Consider the following 21662-nt stretch of genomic DNA (forward strand, 5'->3'; position numbering starts at 1 on the left):
ATTAGTCTGATTCGTGAGAGCTACCCATCTCATATATTGTGTTTTCTCACCATTATTTTTTTTATGTAGAACTAAACCTAATTCACAGATATTCTCGTCTAATGAATGGACTAAGACAAGGACCACAAAGCGTGCCACACGCTGGGACAGCTCTCTGTCTGGACAGAGCCTGTGAATGAGATAAATAAAGATAGCGATTGCTATGGTACCATCACTGCACCACCATCTATTTATTAATCCACAAGCCATGCAGCGTCCACCGTGCACCACAACCACCTCTATCCATATCCGGCCTTCGAAGCAGCCGGCCATGCCGCTCTCCTCATCGCCTACTTTAGCTCTGGCCCTGCTAGCCCTAGTCACTTTGACGGGCGTGCTTCCGCTGGCTTCCTCTTCACGTGGCCATGGCGTCGCGGCGACCACCAATGGAGTGCCGCCGCTGGAGAAGCACGAGCTGCTGATGCTGGAGAGGTTCCATGGGTGGATGGCGGAGCACGGCCGGTCGTATGCGACCGCCGAGGAGAAGCTGCGGCGGTTCGAGATATACAGGCGGAACGTGGAGTTCATCGAGGCCGCGAACCGGGACGGTCGGCTCACCTACACGCTTGGGGAGAACGCGTTCACCGACCTCACCCACGAGGAGTTCCTGGCCACGCACACCAACCGTGCGCCGCGGCCGGAGGAGGAGGACGAGGAGCCGGAGGAGGAGACGGTGATCACAACTCGCGCTGGGCATGTGAGCGAGGGCCCTTACCTGCCGGCTGTTGACAAAGTGCCGGATCGCGTCAACTGGACAGCGGAAGGCAAGGTCACAGAGGTCAAGAATCAAGAACAGTGCGGTAAGTTAGCTCGATCGGTTGGCATTTCATTTACAAGCGGACTGCGATTGTTTGGCACAATTAACCACCAAATCACGGAACCATATGTCATGGCATATGCATATAGAGAACTATACTGGACATAAGGTCCACAGGTTTAACAGTTACTCCCTCCGTTTCAAATATACGTCGTTTTAATTTTTCTAGATACACATATTTTATTATGTATCCAGACATAACCTTATATTGAGGTATATAGCAAAATCTATGCATAAAAAAAATTAAAACGACCTACACTTCGGAACGGAGGGAGTAGTAAATACACCTCGGATTGAGGCAAATATTAATAACTTTGGTAACAGTAGTCTGGCCATCCATGAAGTTAAGTTGACACGGTAGGCTAGGTAATCTGGCTTCTGCATGCAATGGTGTTGTAGGGTCTTGCTGGGCTTTCGCTGCTGTGGCAGTGATCGAGAGCGCATACGCGATAGCGAAGCGAGTGCAGCCGCCGGAGTTGTCCGAGCAGGAGCTCATCGACTGCGACAGCTACGACTCCGGCTGCAGCAGCGGCTTGCCGTGGAGCGCCATGAAATGGGTCAAAAAGCACGGGGGGATCGCCTTGGATTCACAGTACCCTTACAAGGAGAGGAAGGACGCTTGCCAAGAGAAGAAGCGCCTGCCACATGATGTCAGCGTCAGGGACTTCGAGTTCGTCAAGAAGAGCGAGGAGGCGCTCATGACGGCCGTGGCCAGGCGGCCAGTCGCCGTGGGGTTCGACTCCCACGACGACTGCTTCCAACACTACACACACGGCGTGTACAACAGCATGTGCATCAAGAATGGGGAGCTCGTCGGCCCGGCGTGCTCCGGCGACAAGCTCAACCACGACATGGCCATCGTCGGGTACGTCGGCAAGGGGAATGACAAAGGCAAGTACTGGATCGCCAAGAACTCCTGGGGCAAGGGTTGGGGACAGCAAGGCTACGTCTGGCTCAAGAAGGATGTGGCTGACCCCGAAGGCTTATGCGGCATTGTTGCGACTCGCCCAAGTTACCCGATCGTGTGATGACAATTATCCAAAGCCCCTCCACCTACTTAAGTTACCAGCCTCTATACTTATTGAGACATATTTGAGATAATCAACGCTTTGTATTCATCTGCAGCATACCCACCTGTATTATTCTGCCAATAAAATATCCTTTTATTGAGACATGCTTCTTTCTTTTAAGTTTAAAGGGCCTAAATCCCTGTCTTTTTATCAAGCAAAAAGACTGTTTATTTTACCTAAGTCATCCCAACCTATTTTTTGTATAATTTTTTATTTCAGACCCGTTTAATTTGCTTCCATAGAGAGTCGAATCTGGACCTACTGGTTACTTGCTCTAACCACTAGGCTAGAAACCCTTTCAGGAGAAAAAGACCGTTATTTGTGTGTTTCGGTTCATAGCAGCACCCATGATATGGTAGACCCATCATACCAATAAGCTATCCACCCTCAGCCTCACATTACAAGTACCGAAGGAAAACGAAGGTAAAAAACACCTAACAACGAAAACTGAAATGAACTCAAACAGCATCACGTTGTCAGACTTCCATCGGCAAGGTCTTCAGGGTATCAGCACTCCTCCCCCGAGCTTATCAGCGTCTTGAGGTCAATCCACTTCCCGGATTTTGTAGCAGCATATCCAGGCCCCTCTCCCAAGACATCCAATGTTCCACTTCCTCCAGAGGCTAGGGGTCCGATTGGTTCGCTGTATATGGGTCTTATAGGCTCCCGAGCTGCAAGTGTGCGATGATTGGTTGCCCAGTCCAAGCGTTGAGCATGGCCCCAGAAGTGCAAAAGCTGCTGTCAAGCCTGGCTCCCAGGATGCGGCAAAAATGAGCGTAGCCTAGGGTAAGCTGAAAGAGCTCGGTGTGTGTGCATAGGTTACTTCATGCAGCCAACCAAACAAGAACTTTGAGCAGCCAGGCTAAAAAAACTCGACCTAGGGGGTAAGACAGCCACAAGCATTTTGCTAAGAAGAAGACCTTCTCATGCAGGTGGAGAAAATCCCGAACTCCTGCCCCACCCTTACATATGTAGCGGCACCGTAGCCCGTGTGAGATGACCAACGACCTAGGCTGGACCTTAGACATATGCTTTGCTGTCGGACAGACGAGGGGATTTTTTTTAACCACTACAAGAAATCTTCCAATCTATGACGAACCGAAAAGTGTCATAAACGTATTTTTTTATCATAAACTGTGATCTATGACGTTGGAGTGACGAAAATCCTTCATCATTAGTCGAGCGTCATAAACCGCGACTACTGACTTTCCTTATTTCAGTGCGTCACTAAGATAATGACGAATAAAAATTCATCTCACAAGTCGTCATAAAACTATTTCGCACATTGCACCACGTTGGACAAGAATCCAACATGGCTCCGACATGGCAGCAGTATTATGACGATTTTGGTTTGTCACAAATTGAAGCCTAGTCCATATAATAGCCTTTATGAGGTCAATTTTGTTGGGCTATTTTTAGCCCATTTTAGGTTTCCACACTATTTTTTGGGCTAAAAAATATTTGTTGCACGTCATATTGGGTAGTTTTTTCTTGCCCCTAGCCCATCTAACGAAGAACCATTATTGGATTTTGCAGTACCATATTGGGCCATATTTTTTCTGGGTGCTAGCCTATTATTGCATTTCATAGTGCCATATATTCAATTTTGGCTGCTGATCACCATCACAATCACAGACACAAAAATAGCTCATTTCCAACTTCCATATTGTTCGCATCACAATCAATGAATAATTCAACAAGTTCAGCATCAACAATGTAACATACAACTAGTTCAGCATCAACAATGCAACATACAATAAAAGTTCATCAGCAACAAACAACAAGTTCTCCAGCAACACACTTCAGTTGAGGGAAGGATTCACTTGGCTCTGACTGGTGTTGAAGTTTATCATGCTACAAATCAGATAATACAACTACTTTATGGTGTTCTTTAAAGCTTCGAGCTCTTCTATTTGAGGCTTCAATGTTGTTTCTTGTGTATCAGCCCTCAATCTCAGTGCACCCATCTCAGACACTTGTTCAACAATCTTTTGCCAAAATTGTGCCCCCCCCCTGTTTCTCACTCTCAAAATCAGGTTGGATTTCTTTTACCTGCAGCGCAGTACCAACCTGATCAGATTGGATTTCTTCTACCTGCAGCGCAGTACCAACCCTAGTCCTTTTCTTTGAGGGTGGATGAATGGCAGAAACCTCCCAAAATGTCCTAGATTGGACAACTTCAGCCACTCCTTCAGCAGCAGTCTTTGGTTGGTCGTCTCCAGGTTGCGCGATAATTCATTCCATCCGAGCCTAATAAAAGAAAGAAAATGAAAGGTCTTACAAAAGTACTCATAAATATTTCTAGTGTTGTTGTTGCAAATAAGAATGCAAAGTAAACAAGTACTAACATTGGCTACCTGTACTGGAGCAGTGTAGCCATTTTTGCTGCAATGGAAGTTCTTGAAAAGTTCTATTGGAGTTGGTCTCCTTCCATATGATTCTCCCTCTAATATGATGTGAAAACAAGCATAAACTGTTAGCTTGGAACACAGAGCATGAGCAGGTTCATCAAATGAAGTACAGAGCAAAAACATGACTTTTTCAGTTGCTTACCGCAACATAAGCTTGTGCAACATAGCTCTAGATCTTGTGCGCTGAGAAAACCTGACCGCCCCAAGATTACTGGTGTTTTTAGTACACCTCTCCTTTACAATAATGAAAACTCGTGTAAGATACATGAATAAGAGGAACAGATCAATACATGCAAATGTGCTAGTGGCAAGTTGAAGTTCTATCATACCCTATGAGATGGGCTAGACCACATTGTAACCAGTTTGTTCCACTGGTCATCATCTAGAGTGGTCACAGAAAATTTGGTTGGGACTTCATTTGCTGGAAGATCATTGAAGAACTTTTTCTTGAGCCGGTACCTCCTGTGTCTCTGTTGCGACTTGAGCATGTCAGTGCATGCGTCTATGATAGGTTGATTGGTGGTGTCAATGTCAAATTATCCCTATATTAAGCACAACACAAGAGTAGTTAGCCTGAAATTCGGCACATTTCTTGGAGTTAACCCAGCCTGAAATTCACCCCCACGGGGAGTCGAACCCAGAACCTGAGGAATGATACAAGAGCCACCTAACCAACTTAGCTAGAGGCCTGTTCGCAGCAACCAGGCTACATACAGCAGACAACAATTCAACACAATATTGCATGGCTCACTAGTACGAGCCTTGCTTAGCTCAGCAGCGAACCAATCATACTCTAGGTAGTTAGGGCGAGGTTATGTCTCGTGTGTCATTATTGTCGAGCTCCTTCTCATCGGCTGATGCAGAAGCTCTGACTTCCAAGGACACCTGCTGACCCAGCACACCAACCACAAGCAAAGTGCACCCAATGCCAACAACTTTAATAAATTCCAAGATTGGAACACAAGGTGTGGAAGTGTTACCCATATCCAATACTATTGCAGTAGCCAACCACTTCACAAAATCAAACTAGGGATCTTCCAACAGAGAAGCCTCAAATAAGGAAACAAGATTTGCCAACGCTGTCATCGTCACACCACTAAGCCAGAACAAGGTTTTTACTAGGAGGATCCTGCACCGATGAGATCAAGGCTACGATGATGCCTCCAAGGAGAGGAGTAGTGATCGAGGCATCACAAACATCAGCAAAAGGCATCAAGGCCAAGCAGGGTTTCACATGAGGCCACCCTCCCGCAGAGGCAACGGGCTTCCATCGTGTCATCAGGACTAGGGGCTGGACTATGGGGAATCGAAGAGAAAGAGATCATGCAGCATGGGGACGATTTAGGATAGCACAGGAAGGCCAGAGCATATGTCTAATGTAGAGGTCGCAACTGTAGCCAAGCATAGCCAATTTAAAGCAAAAGACCACCTGGACAGCTGGAGCCAGCGGTCACAAAGGTTGAGACAAGCTCCAACCATGGTCGTGCAAGGAAGTGGCATGCATGGATTCGAGCACAATGCAATGGATCCAAGCACCCAAGGACCCGCCCCCACAAGCCTTCCATAGCCAGGACATGAGCGACTTTCTTTCTTGTGACACGAACAACCATACAAGCTAAACAGGTGTGATCCTTTGCGGTGTATCCATTATGTGAGGCATTGATTCACACCCCACTAGTTGATGCTAGAAGTCCACCCCAAGGGGCAAAATGTGCTACGGATGTTCAAGAGAAGAAACACGGCTAAACTGGGATGAGTTCCTAGGTGGCGATTCTTGTTGAGGTGTTGAGGCGATGGCAAAGACCCCTGATACATTCGTGGGTGGACTAGGAAATACTACCATAAGGTGACAGCTGGTACGGATCTCGTAGGCTAGTACTGCCTCTTGCAAGGGTATGGGCAGGTTGATCGTGTGGTGAAACTATAAACCCCGTGCGTAGGGCTATATCTCTCTGGATAGCCTAGGATCATGATCAAGATCTCACTAAGTTAAATGCTGAATGATTAGTCTTGTGATTCTTTTGGAAAAGTGTAGTGTTTTTGGAAGTAATAACTAGGTATCAACATTTAAAATATGGGAACTTGTAGGGGAATGAGTTCTTCCCCTCTAGCACCACAACCTTTGAATATCAAAACAGTGTATTTTAATGAGTCCTCTAAAAATGCTCACAACTTAATTCACTATCTCATTTGTGAAGGTGCTTTAGGCATAGATTAAGCCTCTAAACTCTTATCCTTTGCTACATACCCAAATGTATATAAGTACTTTGAATTATTGGGAATTGCTGAGAGTATCAACCATAAGTGTATTCGAACTTGTTCTCATTGTATTCAGGTAAAGATGGAGACTTATAAGGTAGTGTATCGTCTCTCCTGCTTGTGGAGTAGGCGGTTATGCTGTAATCTGTTGTCAACGGTGAGATACACCTTATTTTATTAAAATATGCATCATTTATTTTTTTTATGCATTTATGTGATGAAACTTGTATCAGAGAGAAATAAATTTTCGGAAGGAGGTCGCCACAAAAACTACTTGAGATGGTGTGGAATGTGGTGTGGCCAGAGATAGGCTCATGTTATTACATGATAATATCATGTCTTTCTTTCTTGCAGGAAAATGAGATGTCTTTCCTGTGTGCACGCTTTTTTCCAAAAGAAAGGAATAATAAATTTTTTTAGGAAAATGAATATATCGATGCATCATTGCTGATATATATAGCACAAATTCCGGTCTCTACAACAATGCGATGTAAGAAACAAAATAGTGTACTTCTAGTAAATCTTAGACATATTAGTAGTCTTGAAAAATGACATGGGTACCCCTAAATAATGTTGTTAGTTCTATTTCCATGCATGCATGCTGTCTTTTGATTTTCCCATATCTATTAATCTTCCTAATTTGCTATATGCAAACTACTGTGGTGTGGATGGGCACCACCTAGGTGGTCCCAAAGCTAAAAATATTTTTTGGGACATGTTGACAGGAAAGCAACAGTTCACATGGTTCAGAGAACAGATTTGCTTAGAAATAATAACAACATGAATGAAGATTTTTAACCACAAGCAATTAAGTTGCATAGGCTAGAGGTAGGCTAGAGATCAAACTCAACGTTTGCCACCAAGGCAACGATGCAAGAAGGAAAAAGAAAAAGAAAAAACATATATAAAAATATAAAATCAAACAACAATGGTAATATTATTAGGAAACAATTAACAAGACGAATTATGCAACTCGATCAAAAGTATCATATGGCAATTCTGACAGCAAGGAATGAAGGCAACTATATCATAAATTTGAAGACCCCTAATGGCCAAGTGTATTGATTCCTGATGAATTGCAAAGGGAAGTTCTTCTAAAATATGTGAAGGGTAGAGGAGAGGGATTCGTCTACCACGACAACGTGATAGTGAGTTATCCAGTCTCGATCCGAAGGTCCATCAAGCTAGCAGTGAAAGAAGCAGAGGCGCTAGTTGGAATTGGGTGGAATACCTTGCCTTTCTCTGGCAGGCGGTTTCATGTTTATATAGGCAAGGAACATCCCCTTGCGTAGAGTACAAGGACTTGTACAAGAGATAGATGCTACCAACTGTAAACTAGTTTAAATAACAACAAACTCTAGATAATACTTGATCTACAAGATACAACATCAACTAACTACAGCCGGTGCATCATTACCTCATGTACATGTACAATGATATCTCTTTGAGAGAATCTATTCAAATATTCTATCTAACAGGCCTCCTCAATCACAACTGAGCAAGGTTGAGATTGATCTTGAAGTTCTCTAGCCGACTGACAGTCAGCGCCTTTGTGAAGCCATCAGCAACTTGGTCTCCAGTTGGTTGGTTCTAGCAAAATTATTTGCTACTCTTTCTCTAACAAAATGATAATCAACTTCTATATGTTTGGTTCTAGCATGAAATATAGGATTAGCAAAGAGATACTTAGCTCCAATATTATCACACCACAGCCAAGCTGTAGGTGGACATACAACTCCAATTTCCTTGAACAATGTTTTAATCCACATTACTTCTGTCGTGTCATTAGCAATAGCTTTATACTCAGCTTCTCTGCTTGATCTTGAGACTATTACCTGCTTTCGTGCATTCCATGAAATTAGATTTGACCCTAAGAAGACAGCAAAACCTCTTGTAGACCTTCTGTCATCAAGAGAACCAGCCCAATCTGAATCTGAAAATGCACTTATCAACATAGATCTAGACTTGCTGATTTTAAGACCAATCTTGGTATTTGACTTGAGATATCTTAATATCCGCTTGACTGCCGCCCAATGTATTGTAGTAGGTGCATGAAGAAACTGACATACTTTGTTTACAAGAAAGGCTAGCTATGTCTGGTCTGGTAAGTGTCAAGTATTAATATCCACAGCACTCCTATATTGTGTAGCATCACTAGCTCCCAAAGGTGTTCCTTCAAATGATGATAGCTTCTCACTAGTTGACAATGGTGAACTCACAGACTTACATTCAGACATATTTACCTTTTTCAACAGATCTGAGGCATACTTGGCTTGAGTTAGAACAATCCCATCATGCACCTTGCTTACCTCAATGCCAAGGAAATAATGCAACTCTCCCAAGTCCTTTAATGCAAACTCCTGTTGCAGGCTATGCAACAGACCATTGGTTGCTTCCTTGGTTGAACTGGCTACTATAATGTCAACAACATAGATTAGAACAAATACAGTTATATCACTCTTGTTGAAATAAAACAGTGAAGTATCTGCCCTTGAAGACTTGAACCCGAGCTCAAGAAACTTAGAATTCAAACGTGCCTACACGTGGTGCTTGCTTTAAACCATACAAAGCCTTATCTAATTTGCACACAAATCCTGGCATGAAGGAATGCATTCTGAACATTAAGTTGTCTCAAACTCCAACCTCTTGATATTGCAATGGACAAGATAATCCTAATAGTAGCCATCTTCACTACAGGAATGAATGTATCTTCATAGTCTATGACATATCTTTGTTTAATTTAAACCCCTTTGCAACTAACCAAGCTTTATATCTATCCAAACTTCCATCTGCTTTCCTTTTAATTTTATACACCCATTTACAATTTATGATATTGTGGCCCTTTTGGGGAGGAACTAGATGTCATATTTTATTTTTCATTAATGCATCATACTCAACATCCATTGCATTGTGCCAATTTTTATCAGTCAAGGCTTCCTCTAATGTTTGTGGTTCAATAGTAGATGTATAACAACTGTAACGAATAGTGCCATCAGTGTATACTTTAGTCTTGCGAGTTCCTGCCTGTAGACGAGTCCTTCGGCGATCAGGAGCTTCTTCTGGCTGAGCAGGTACTGTTGTTGCTGGCAAAACCATAGGAGATGGAGCCACACTAGATCCACCTGGAGCTGCGTCAGATCCCGATGTGGAGGACTGCACAAGCGCTGGTGCTGTCGGGGGACAACGACCTCATCCTCCCCTCGCCCCGATGCACCGGTCGGAGGCAGGGATGACACGGGCAGAGAGATCGAGTGTGTGGCTGCTGCTAGTTGGCGCGGAGGCGATGCCAGGTTGAAGACACGTGGACACCTTCGATTGATGCGGAGGAGTTCGCACGGGTGCCGCGCCTGGCACCTCGTCTAGCGCCTGGATCTACGCCCATCCCGATGCTGATCCTACAGCGGCGCAGGAGGATCAGCCCCGGGAAAAGGACACAGATCTTCTGCATCTATTTCTTGCTGCAGGGAGTGCATATCTTGTACAAAATTATTAGCGGTAGAATCATTAGGCATATGGTCATCTAGTAATTCACCCCCTATAGCAGATGGATTAAGCGAATGAGATGGAAGGAGGAGGATTTCTGAACAAAGGCGGGAGCCAGCATTGGAGTGTAATTTGGAGAAGGAAAAGATGCTTTCATCAAAGAAGACGTCACGTGAAATATAAACTCTCTCGGTCTTGACATCAAGACACTTAAAACCCTTGTGTAGATTGTTGTAGCCAAGGAAGACGCATTCCTTGATCAAAACTCAAGCTTGCGCTTATTGTAGGGCTGAAGGTTTGGCCAACAAGCATGCCCAAAGATGTTAAGAGAGGAGTATTCAGGTTTAACATGGTCTAAACGCTCCAAGGGTGTATTAAAATCAATAACTTTGCTAAGAGTTCTATTGATCAAGAACACAGCAGCAAGAAATGCTTCATCCAAAAATTTCAGGGGCATTTGAGCATGCGCAAGAAGGGAGAGACCAACTTCAAACGATGTGACGATGCTTGTGTTCGGTAGGGCTGTTTTGTTGGTGGGCATGGGGGTAAGAAACAAGATGTGAGATGCCTATTTTTGTGAAAACAGGTGAAGGCCCTCATATTCACCTCCCCAATCGGTTTGTACTGCTATTATTTTTCGATCAAAAAACCTCTCAACAAGATTATGAAAATCTCAAAATTTTTGAAAAACTTTTGACTTGAACTTTAAGAGATATATCCAAGTAAATTTGTTGTAGTCATCCACAAAGCTAAGGTAGTACTTATATCTGCCAGCTGAATCTAGCGCAGGCCCCACACATCAGAAAACACAAGCTCAAGAGGATGACTAGATGTACTAGTAGACTTTGGATAAGGCAATTGATGACTCTTTGCTCTTTGGCAAGCATCACAAATAGAGTTTTTATTCGACTCAAAACAATAAGGAAGATTATAACTCCTAATGACTGTCTCAACGATAGGAACTACAGGGTAACCTAAACGACTATGCCATCGCTCAAAGGATGGTTTATTGACTCCAAATGCTTGCTTTATGACTGGTGTGGGAGGAAGAGGATAGAGGGCCCTCCAGCATGATCCTCTAAGCATAGTGCTCCTCGTGTCCCGATCCTTTATAAAAAAAGAAATCAGGGTGAAATTCTAAGAAAACATTACCAGCAGATGTAAGATGGTGTACTGAAACTAGATTTTTCTTGGTAGAGGGCACATGTAAGATATTGTTGAGATTGAGATCACGATTAGGGGTATGAATAGTAGAATGACCGATATGACTAATGTTCATACCTGTATTATTGGCGTTGTGGATTTGATCCACACCATTGTACTTGTCTCGGACTGAGAGCTTCTCTAGCTCCCCGGTGATGTGATCAGTCGCCCTGGTGTTGGTGTACCAGTTCTTGTTGACGTTGTACAACTTCATGGCTGCTGATGCATGCCTATCTTCAGGAACATAGTCCTCTTCAAAGCGGTACCAACTTCGATCTGTGGTGTGGCCTACCTTGAGGCACACTTAACATGTAGGGTGTGAGGAAGAGTTGTTGTTGCCGCCACGGTTGCCATGGCCGGTGTTGCTACCTTGGCGCTGAGAGTTGGGATGTAGTTGTTGTTACTGTTGTTGTCACCGTTGCCCCGGCCACAACCGTCACCACGGCTGCGACCAAAGCCACATCCACGTCCTCCACGACCTCCACGATTGGCCATGTTGGCCAAGGAGCCGCCACCAGCCATGAGCTCCATGCGAGTCTCAATGGCTAAAAGTTGTGCATAAAGTTCACTTACAGAAACAAACTCCGTTCTTGCAACTAAAGCGGAGACGAAGGGGTTGAAGTCCAAGTCGAGGCTGGTGAGGATGTACTCCACCAGCTCCACATCATCAAGTGGTCTGCCGGTGGCGGCCATCTCATCTCCGAGCGCCTGCATCTTGCCGACGTACTCCACCACATACATGTTGCCCTTCTGGGTCGTGGCGAGGGCGAGATGTGTGTTGACTGAGCGCGACTGATCTGTGATGAGAACATGGCCTCAATTGTAGTCCACACATCTGCAGCCGTCTCCTTCATGACGACTTGAGAGAGAACATCTCGACCTAGATTGCCGAGGATGAAGCTCAAGACCTGCTGGTCTTTAGCATACCACTCTTCGTATGCCGGGTTTGGCACCTTGATTTTCTTGTCACCCACCTTGCCATTGATCTCCACGGCAGGTGTTGGCGTCTCACCGTTGAGGTGGCCTATTAGACGCGACCCCCTTACTGTAGCAAGGATCTGCGCCCTCCATATGGCATCGTTGGACTTGGAAAGCTTCTCTGAGATTGCGATGCCAACCAAGGGGTTAATGATGGAGGAAGAGGAGGCCATGGGGAGGTTTGTGGATTGGATCTAGGCTCTAAATACCATGAAAGAAGCAGAGGCGCTAATTGGAATTGGGTGGAATGCCTTGCCTTTCTCTGGCCGGCGGTTTCATGTTTATATAGGCAAGGAACATCCCCTTGCATGGAGTACAAGGACTTGTACAAGAGATAGATGCTACCAGCTGTAAGCTAGTTTAAATTACAACAAACTCTAGATAATACTTGATCTACAAGATACAACATCAACTAACTACAGCCAGTGCATCATTATCTCATGTACGTGTACAATGATATCTCTTTGAGAGAATCTATTCAAACTATGATCTATCTAACAAGCAGCTTGTGCCAAGTTACAAGTAGGTGGTAGCAGTAGCAGCTTTAAGGAGGAGAACGAGTTGTCGAGCCTAGAGAGGCTAATTTGGGGGACAAGGATCCGGTGCAGTTACAGTGGTGACTTCAACTTAAGCAGTTGCTTGGTAAGAGATGAATTACTATTCACTAGCAACCATGTTCACCTAGCACTGTTCATCATTGTAGCACTCACTCTGGGCTTTTCATCTGAGAAAAGGACGATCCACGTTTCATGCAGTCTCGCAATTTGGGAAAGGGTTGGAGATCGGTAGAAAAGGAACAACAGTTTCAAAAATTCTTTATTATGTTAGCACAAGTGTATTCAAACTTATTTTTCATTGTTTAGGACAGCATGCGTGAAAATCAAACTTGATTTAGGAGGACACCGCACTACTACTGTCGCTTTCTTTAATTCGACCCTTCTAGGATGATTCTTTTACCTGCGCAGCCCAACAATTACCGGGCGGCCCAACAATTACGTCGGCAATTCGGTTCGCCTTCTGTTGCGACCTGGCTGGAGCCAGGCCGGCAGCCCACGCTAGAACCGGCAGGGTGCCCCAAAATTCGGCCTCTTGCGCCGATAAAGTAATAATTCCTATTCTACAAAATTCTTCAGAGGATCCTGCAATCCAATCCAAGCAAGCCTACACATGGCATGCGTTATCCCTGCCTGTCCGGCTCCGTCGTTGCAAGCTTGCACGTAACGGTGCAAGTGTAGCAAGGGTATCTCTATCTCCTCCTTGGCCCCTTCAGCCATTTAGCTAGTAATTAAGGATACTTTACTGCCGCCAGAGGAGGTTCTGCAGGGGAAGCCTTCATTCAGTTCCGTTGTTTTTTTTAAGGGAAAGTGCATAAAGTTCCTCACTTCTACGCATGGCCTAACCGTAACGTGAGAATCACTCCTTGCGTGTAACCGTTCACTTCTGGCAAATGGCAACACATAAATCCTCAGACAGAAGGTAATGCACGTAACTGACAACTGCTTCTGTAGGAAACCTGCGACTGCTCTGCGAATGCATTAGGAAATGCCCTCAGCAAATTGTGTTATGTAACTTCATGACTTCTAAACATGCCCTTTGCCTATTAACCAATTATTACAGTACCAAACTTCTTCAGAAAGCTTAAAGAGAAGCAAACATACATATCTACTGCATATACCGTATATATCTTCATTAATCAGCATGAACTAACCATTCCTGAGAACATGTGCAGGATAAGGGAGCGTGGTTTCTTTAATTCCTCCATTGTTGATGACGACTTGACTGAGATCCAGCCGACTGGCTGCACAAGTCTGCCGGGACGCAATAAAGAAACCAATCTCGCTTTTAGTTACCATAATCAACACCCTAGGCAGGATCCCCAAGCTAACAGAAAGCACCTTCTTGCAGCCATTATCAACCTTATCCTTCCTCATCCGCGGGGATAAACCTCCTTTTCTTAGACCGGGATAAGATGCTTATCTGAAGCAGCCAGAGGACGTCGTTTTCACATGCTCCCCAATCAGGCTACCATTGATCTGCACAGAATAACTGCCACTGGCGTCAATTTCTTCCTTCCTGTGAACAGCCAAGAGACGGAATTCATAAGTAATAAGAAATATTGATACACAGATCTATCAGGCCACATGGAGTAAGGGTAACTATCACTTACTCTCTGGCGCCGAGTTGATGGAGCCTATCTGATTAAAACAAGATGCATATCTATCTACCCGTTTGAGCAGCTATCTCTTCCTACGTCTCTATATATCAACATAAGCTGCGTTCCTTTGCCTTCCAAGTTCCAAACTTTGAGCAGAGCTTCCTATGAAATGGCAGAGCCTTGCAATGTACCATCTCACGATGAGAGCTGCGATGAACGAGGTGGGGATTACTCTGAGTCTGCTTCCTTCTCGGGTGCATCTAGCGAGTCCTTGTGCTCATCAGCTTCAAATCTGTCTGATGACGCAACATCATCCCCACCTCTTCATCCCTCCGAACCGTCATCAGCATCTTCGAGCATGTTGCAGCTGGATACCGAGGATCCACTGTACGAGTTGTCCACTCTGCTAGCCCAGCTTCCAATCAGGTGCGTATATTTGCCCTCTGCACAAGTATAACCAAATACTCAGTTAGAGAAAACAACGCCATGCTCATTTGTAATCCAGTTGTTTACAAGAAATCACAGAATACTGCTTTGAAAACGTGAAATTTGTTGCCTACATTTTCTAATTGCTGATGACAAATCATAATTTGTCACCTGGCTCCAAAACTTGTTTATTAAATAGTACCCTAATAAGTTTTACATACATGGTAATGGTACAAATAGAGATAGCCTCAAAATTACAAATGCTCAAGTAAAATTTGCGATTTCTTTATACTAATATCTTTTGTTAATACTGGCTAGTTTCCATCCCTACCAGATAATGAATCGTTTGTCAGCTTGCAAAATCAGTTCATTCAGTTTAACAAATGGTGAAAATCATATGTCCTCACTAGGAGGGGGTTCCCCTTTGCACAAGATTTTATTATAAGGATGCAACTGAGTTCTACTTCAATTTGAACATTTGCTGGAAAATTGAATAACTGGACAACAGAATGTTATGATTCTAAAGGATCAATTTTTCAATATTACCTTCACAAACTTCACTTCAATTGTCAAGCATTCAAATTTGCTTACACATAATTCAATTCCCACAGGAAAGGGCTGTCCAAATACTACCAAGGAAAGTCCCAATCATTCACATCAATATCTGATGCTACATGTGTTCAAGACCTTGCAAAGAAAATTTCATACAGTAAGAGGATGAAGACGTGTAAAAGCTATTCAGCAGGATTAGACATGAACCAACGGTCAAACAACTTACCAAGAGCGTCCAAAAAGGTGATAGCTAAGAGGCCCTCGAATGCTTCAGTTGCTAAAGTAATGTCAAGAACTAGCAACACCAGCCACTCGTACAGCAGGTCTAAACCATCTGCACACCAGAACAAGAGATACACGAATGCATATTGATCTGTAACAAAGTGAGACCTGGAACAAATAAGAACTAGGATGCCAAGCCTTCACTTCCCATTGACCAGTTGTACTTCTTGTATGCTTTATTTATGACTATTCAAAGTACATTTCATCTAGGATCAACACAATTTCTTTTAAGCCACATTTCATGAGCCATATGAAGGTCGAACATTTTAATGGATGGAATGAGAAAGGGTGAATCATAATCATCAAAACTCAACATCAAAGAAAATACAGTTATCTTTATCATAATGCCTCCATCGAATTCCTACTCATCAATCTACACCAGTATTCTTTTCATAATGAATAAATACCCACAAAGTAGAGGAGCCATTTACACACATACTGAGCAACATTTAGCAGAGATACACAAAACACAACTATACAAAATTCTACGGAGGGTCAAAATTGTTATGAACTAATGATGGTGACTTGTCACATGGCTGCGGCCCATTCGATTCTCCTTTCACACATCTCAACAGAAGGATCTGTTCAGAAGACAACCAAGGAACTTATGTTATCTAAACTTAAACAAAAAGCAAGTTCACACTGAAGTTACACCAGTACAAATTTTAAAATGCATTACCTTAACGAAATATTTAAGTTGCCATTCACCGCCCTCTTAGCCTTTTTTCCAAAATATAAAAATTGCCAGCCTAAAAGGATGTGCTATGAATTTATGATTTTTGCACCCTTCAAATAAACATGTCCAAAGTGATCATTCTTTATCTTTTGGTGCATGACATGCATACCTTCTCTAACATCTAAAGCTCTCAATCACTATGCTTTTTCTAAAGCATGATCCAGTAACTATTTCAAAGAATCACTAATTGCTCAGCCATCTTGCATGGTCTCCAATAGCATCAAGATCACACTGCAGAAGAATATTCGTAAGAAGACTGTAACATTAGCACTTGGCACTTTTTTAACAGAGGACACCACAAAGATTGAGATAAGGTACAAAAGATGAACACTAAATATAGTTCTTCAATGGGAATAAATACTTACATCTTCTGTTATTCCAAGATGATCAAGTAAAATTCTTATACCACCACCCTTTGAAGCACTGAGTGGGACAATATCAATCATATTTGGCTGCATTTTGAGAACACGTGCTTTCCCTTCAGTCAGTTCTGAACAATGCTGCCTCAGGACTGATGAATCCTCTTCAGCACTGTCAAAGAGTAGCAACTTCTGCAAGTACAAGTAAATAGGTGTAAGTCCACTGGAAGTCAAACTGATCTTATGTCTATATATCTCATTTACTGAAGATATACAGAGTGCTGTTCAACAGTGTTTTTCAAGCAATTCCATTTTAAAGAGATTTGTTGAAGAACCTTTGTGAGTTAGGACACATCATTATTTTACTCCACTTTCTTTCATCTCTGTTTATATAGAGAAGAGGACAATTTGATCAACTAGAAGGTAATACTGATCCTAACAAATTGGTACTAAGAGTCATAACTCAAACTTGCAAACCCAACTGCTAATAGTGCTGCTTCAATGTATGTGTTGCTAAGCAGAGCAGTCTTCCTGCTCCTGCTAGTGCCTTTGGATGATCTAAATATATAAAAATGAAACCACAATTTGGACTATTTCAGATGAGCTGGCACATTATAAACTTATGATATCATCAAGTGCTGTAGATTTGCTACTTGGAAAGTTGCCCCAAAAAATGAAAACAAATACCTCAATATGTGCTTTAAAATGTTATAGTATTAGTAAGTGTATAGGACAAACCTGAATAGATGAATATTCCAGAAGGTCCTCAATAGAATGCATCACTTTTACCTGATATGAAATTCAAATTTGCCTCAACTGCCTAAAGCCTGCTATTACAAGAACAGAAGTCTGTCTAGCAAATATCTATAGATCATACCTTGTTCTCATGATGCACAGTGTGCAGCAAGTTAACAAATGGATGTTCAAACAAGGTCAAACATTGTTCCTTGCAGTACGCAACAACAGGAATTTTATGCTTTAAGGAGTACAGAAATGCCTGCAAATGGAAAAAATGGAATTTTTAGATAACATAAGTGATGATTTTTCCACTTCTAAATGAGTTTTCCTAGTGAAAATGCTTAAAGGAGACATATAATTGTTAATAGAGGCCATAAAAAGATGGTAGTAAAAGGAGTTCATGCTCAAGCGGAATGCATTTCATGCCCATCATCCAAAAGCAATACCAAATAACAGAAAATGCTGAAATTAATCTAAATAATAGTTCTTCCTAATAAAGGAATAGCGGGTGCAGAATTAAAACTTCAACAGGATAGCGTATCTAACAATATATTAAAAAACCTTCAAAAGTACGGCTGCTGCTAAAAATTAATTCACTGACATGACTGCTAGTAACTACCTCCTTGCAGATATCTACATCCAATTCTGCTTTATAAACTTCTTGGCCATGCCTTCCATAGACAAGTGAACCCTGAACCAAATGTAGCATAAATATAACCATTTGGGGCCAAGTGTCACTTTAGAAAAGATCATATGCTATAAAAGCAATAGTTTGTTTAGATAAACAAGGAAAAATAATTGGGAGAGCTCAACAGTTGATGCCCATTTCCTTCTACATTACCCTTACATATGCATCAGGAAACATTTTTTTCATTTGTTTAGTTGCAGAAATAACTGACATGAATCAGGCAGAAGTTAATGAAGTTCATATTTCAAAATCTAAGCATTTAACCATGTCCACCATTTGTGCAACAAAATAAGATTTCATTGCATCCCATGTAACTTTGTGTAATACCCTGGCCCAATATACTATAGTAGTGGATGTTGTCACCCCATGTGGCCCATATGTGGTTGTAGTTGGTGGGCATAGTACCACTTTGGAAGTTCTGGGACGCAAGGGCCAGAGCTTATAATATTTGTCGCTCTAAACATAGCACCCCCGGGTTAAGCCTTTTACATGAAGCGAGGACAAAAATATAAGGGAAGCACTTGCGTGTGCAGGTCGATTCAACGTTGGAGATGGGACATGAGCTGTTCTTTTGTAAGAGAAAAATCAGATGTCACGTAAACAGTGTGTGGTCAAGGTAATTGTTAAGGAATTGCATCTGGCTATACTAATCCAGTGAACCACACATGAATAATTTGACCTTTATGACATTGAGTGAAACTGTGAAAGGAAATATAACCTGGGGGAAAGAAACTATTTAATGTTACAAAAATCTTCACAACTTCATCACAAGAATAAACAAGGCAAGGGAACAAAACTTTGACAACAAATCTCCATAAATATAGAATTCTTATTCAAGTGGAATCAGACATAATGTACCTGTAAAAATACACCAGGTGATGTCTCTGATACAAAATCACCTTTATCATGGAAATCAAGAAGCTTCAAGGTTCTAATGATGGAAGCCCGGCTCTAGTTTAAGAAAAAAATATCAAGAACTCATAAGAAAAAGTAATATGGGATGACAAGTAAAAATAAAGTCAGCTGTTGGAGGTTAGGCACATGCTTTACTTCTGGATCCATCACATGATATTATATTTCTTCTTTTTGAACTTCACTAAAAAAACAATTTCAGTAACTAATGTGCAATTGAATTTTCCTTTGCCAGTATTACATAATTACTGAAAATAGAACTTTCTAAAAGTGTTTCATAGACTTCCTCAATTAATAAGCATATGTAACTAGCCTATAGACAATCGAAGAGAACTAGGAAGCAACTGAGGTAATAAGATCGACTTAAAGATCTAAACATCCTCGTGTGTTAACTATCAGCATTCATAAAAACTTTCCAGAGTGTTCCATGTACTCTTTTCTGGTTTCGAAAAGCTGGCATATGATTGGTAGTGTTTTTAACACTAGCCTCCACTTCAGATCAGTGTCATTGAGATTCAAATGAACAAATACAATGAATGCATAGAACCCACCTTTCCAGTAACCATAATAACATTTACTCCTGTTACAATTGCCTCTCTCAATGATTCTATTGATTCTTCATGCAGGCGCCCGTCATAATCCACAAGAGTACCTTAACAATTTTCCATAGTTACATGCTAGAACTTGGCAAGATCCAATAAAATCCAACTACTTCTAAGCACTCGATCAACTCACCATCTATATCACAAATTATATGGCTTAATTTGGTCCGAGTTTCCTCTCTTACGCGCAGTTTCTCTATATTGTTATTGGCCTCTGTACACAACAGGTCAATCCATGGGTAGTCCAGTGATGAGAAATAGTTTGAAGTTCAATTTTCCTTTCTAGATGGAAAGAATAAATGGTTAAAATGTGCAAAGGTAACTTATACCAACAGAATTTTGTAAATGTTCCATATTGGTAGCAGTGTCATATGCACTCTTAATTAATCCCTTTCCTTTCCACTCAAGAGTATTTAATACATGTTCTTCTTCCCTCTCCATCTCGACTTCAGCCTCTTCACTGAGTTCATGATCAAAGCCCAATAAATGCAACAATCCATGCACCTGTTGAATTAAGTTGGTTAGTATAAATAACGTGCAAGCTGTTCCAATGTTGACAGCCATATACAGATTGCTTCACAAATTGCAGCAGTATTAGAAATTTACAATAGAAGTAACCCCTTAAGCATAGATGCATTCAAGCTATCAATAAGCAATGGCAGATGGAAATGATCAGTTGAGCATTTGCACAGTGCAACTCACTGCAAATTGTAGTCTCTACTTTTTCCAAGCAGCTTTTAAATTTCAAACAGTGTTTTTCTTCAAATAGTGCCACTATGAAGTATAAGCAAAGCTATTTACCTATTTACGCAGCCTTTAATACGACGGTTCAAAGTTCAGTATGATGTCAAAATCACTATATTGATAAATCTAACGAGAACTACACAGCTATTGAATCATTGATGCAACTGGAGAAGTTGCAGTTAGATATTAGGAAATGAACATATATAAAGCATAACAGTTGAACAGTACCAAAGCGTTGAAATACTAGTAGCAATGAGAAAAATGGACCAACCATGAGAATTCTTATCTCATCAAGAAGTGTGTGGCCTCTTTCTTCTGCTTGCCGCCGTGCTGTTTCAACAGAAATTACTATGTCACCCAACTGCAGCTGTTGGAGGAAAATAAAACATGTAAAGGAAAAGGTCAAATAACAAGCATCCGAAACAAATAGACTGATATGGTAGGACGCCATACAATGGGAATATCAAGCCCTGGGATATGCTGCGACATCGACAGAACATCAGTAGCGCAATCCTCATCCCTCCATTCCTTGTTCAGCCTCCTGATGAAGATATCATCACAAAGCAGCAGAGAGACCTCGACGCTATCATACTTGTTCAAGGTGCTTATAGAAGGATCTCTGGTCTTGTACTCTAAGCCTTCAAGGTCGTCAAAGGCTACCTTCGCCGCCTTCCCAACATCAGTTTGGAGTGCTTCTGCAATGCTCTGCGCAGAAATTCGCAATGAGGAACACATAATGCCAATTTAACATTTAACAAAAGTGCCACGGGAAAATTTTTGGGAAAATGCAAAGCCTCTCATCCGCTCAAAGCTATGGGACTAGGGCGCCTAAGCAATACCATAGTTTCAGGGTCGTCGGGGAGGTCCTCTTCGATGCCAATTTGCACAATGAGCTCGCCGGGGCCCTTCCGCGTCGGCCTCCTCGCCCTCCTCCGCCTCAGCAACATCGGCGGCGGCGACGAGCGCCTTCGTCTGAAGCTCGACGCGGCGTATTGCCGCGAAGCGGCGGCGACGAAGGGGAGAAGCGCAGGACCATGGGGAGGAGAAAAGGGCGGCGGAGAGTGGAGGGGGAGAGGCCGCCGCGGAGTGGGGCGGAGGCTGGAGGTAGCCGGGGAAGGGAGAAGGTGGTGCGATGCGAGTGCGCGGGAGAGGAGGTGATGGCGGCGCGCCATCGGGAGCGGCGTGGTGTGGTGCGATCGAGGCGTCTA

The 21662-nt window shown here is 42.6% G+C and overlaps 3 protein-coding genes and 1 non-coding gene across 6 annotated transcripts; 2 read left to right on the forward strand and 2 right to left on the reverse strand.

Moving 5' to 3' along the window:
- The first annotated feature begins 247 nt into the window (after positions 1–247).
- Positions 248–2028, forward strand: LOC117843065 (senescence-specific cysteine protease SAG39). The gene is made up of 2 exons (XM_034723630.2): positions 248–839; positions 1256–2028. The coding sequence occupies exons 1-2, from the start codon at positions 248–250 to the stop codon at positions 1882–1884; spliced, it is 1221 nt and encodes a 406-aa protein (XP_034579521.2). The 3' UTR covers positions 1885–2028.
- Positions 2029–11818: 9790 nt separating this feature from the next.
- On the reverse strand, positions 11819–11957 carry LOC117841765 (small nucleolar RNA Z247). Its single transcript, XR_004637352.1, has one exon. It is a non-coding gene; the product is annotated as a small nucleolar RNA Z247 (small nucleolar RNA).
- A 2025-nt stretch (positions 11958–13982) lies between these two features.
- Positions 13983–15884, forward strand: LOC117865355 (uncharacterized). Its single transcript, XM_034749536.2, has 2 exons — positions 13983–14841; positions 15453–15884. Exons 1-2 carry the CDS (start codon positions 14585–14587, stop codon positions 15763–15765), a joined length of 570 nt encoding a protein of 189 aa, XP_034605427.1. The 5' UTR covers positions 13983–14584; the 3' UTR covers positions 15766–15884.
- An 80-nt stretch (positions 15885–15964) lies between these two features.
- Positions 15965–21626, reverse strand: LOC117865334 (endoribonuclease YBEY, chloroplastic). 3 transcript variants are annotated; one of them, XM_034749512.2, is made up of 14 exons: positions 21294–21626; positions 20908–21159; positions 20726–20821; positions 20040–20214; positions 19844–19924; positions 19660–19760; positions 19055–19147; positions 18128–18199; positions 17648–17767; positions 17509–17559; positions 16777–16962; positions 16521–16642; positions 16355–16424; positions 15965–16256 (listed from the first exon to the last, which is right to left on the reverse strand). In XM_034749512.2, exons 1-12 carry the CDS (start codon positions 21624–21626, stop codon positions 16595–16597), a joined length of 1608 nt encoding a protein of 535 aa, XP_034605403.1. In that variant the 3' UTR covers positions 15965–16256; positions 16355–16424; positions 16521–16594. The 3 variants fall into 3 exon arrangements, with proteins under 3 accessions (XP_034605403.1, XP_034605395.1, XP_072151047.1); XM_034749504.2 differs by having other exon boundaries at positions 16355–16642; XM_072294946.1 differs by lacking the exon at positions 18128–18199 and having other exon boundaries at positions 16355–16642.
- Between the last annotated feature and the right edge of the window lie 36 nt (positions 21627–21662).

The sequence above is a fragment of the Setaria viridis genome, chromosome 1, assembly GCF_005286985.2.
Source record: "Setaria viridis chromosome 1, Setaria_viridis_v4.0, whole genome shotgun sequence".
NCBI lineage: Eukaryota > Viridiplantae > Streptophyta > Magnoliopsida > Poales > Poaceae > Setaria > Setaria viridis.

What these genes read in the sequence shown, in the direction of transcription:
- LOC117843065 (XM_034723630.2), top strand. Translation starts at nt 248, where the DNA reads ATGCAGCGTCCACCGTGCACCACAACCACCTCTATCCATATCCGGCCT. An exon ending in CAAGAATCAAGAACAGTGCG is followed by an intron (nt 840 to 1,255) that starts GTAAGTTAGCTC and finishes ATGGTGTTGTAG; the next exon opens with GGTCTTGCTGGGCTTTCGCT.
- LOC117865334 (XM_034749512.2), bottom strand. Translation starts at nt 21,626, where the DNA reads ATGGCGCGCCGCCATCACCTCCTCTCCCGCGCACTCGCATCGCACCAC. An exon ending in CCGACGACCCTGAAACTATG is followed by an intron (nt 21,160 to 21,293) that starts GTATTGCTTAGG and finishes ATTTCTGCGCAG; the next exon opens with AGCATTGCAGAAGCACTCCA. An exon ending in ATGTAGATATCTGCAAGGAG is followed by an intron (nt 17,768 to 18,127) that starts GTAGTTACTAGC and finishes TTCCATTTGCAG; the next exon opens with GCATTTCTGTACTCCTTAAA.
- LOC117865355 (XM_034749536.2), top strand. Translation starts at nt 14,585, where the DNA reads ATGGCAGAGCCTTGCAATGTACCATCTCACGATGAGAGCTGCGATGAA. An exon ending in CTAGCCCAGCTTCCAATCAG is followed by an intron (nt 14,842 to 15,452) that starts GTGCGTATATTT and finishes CAATTCCCACAG; the next exon opens with GAAAGGGCTGTCCAAATACT.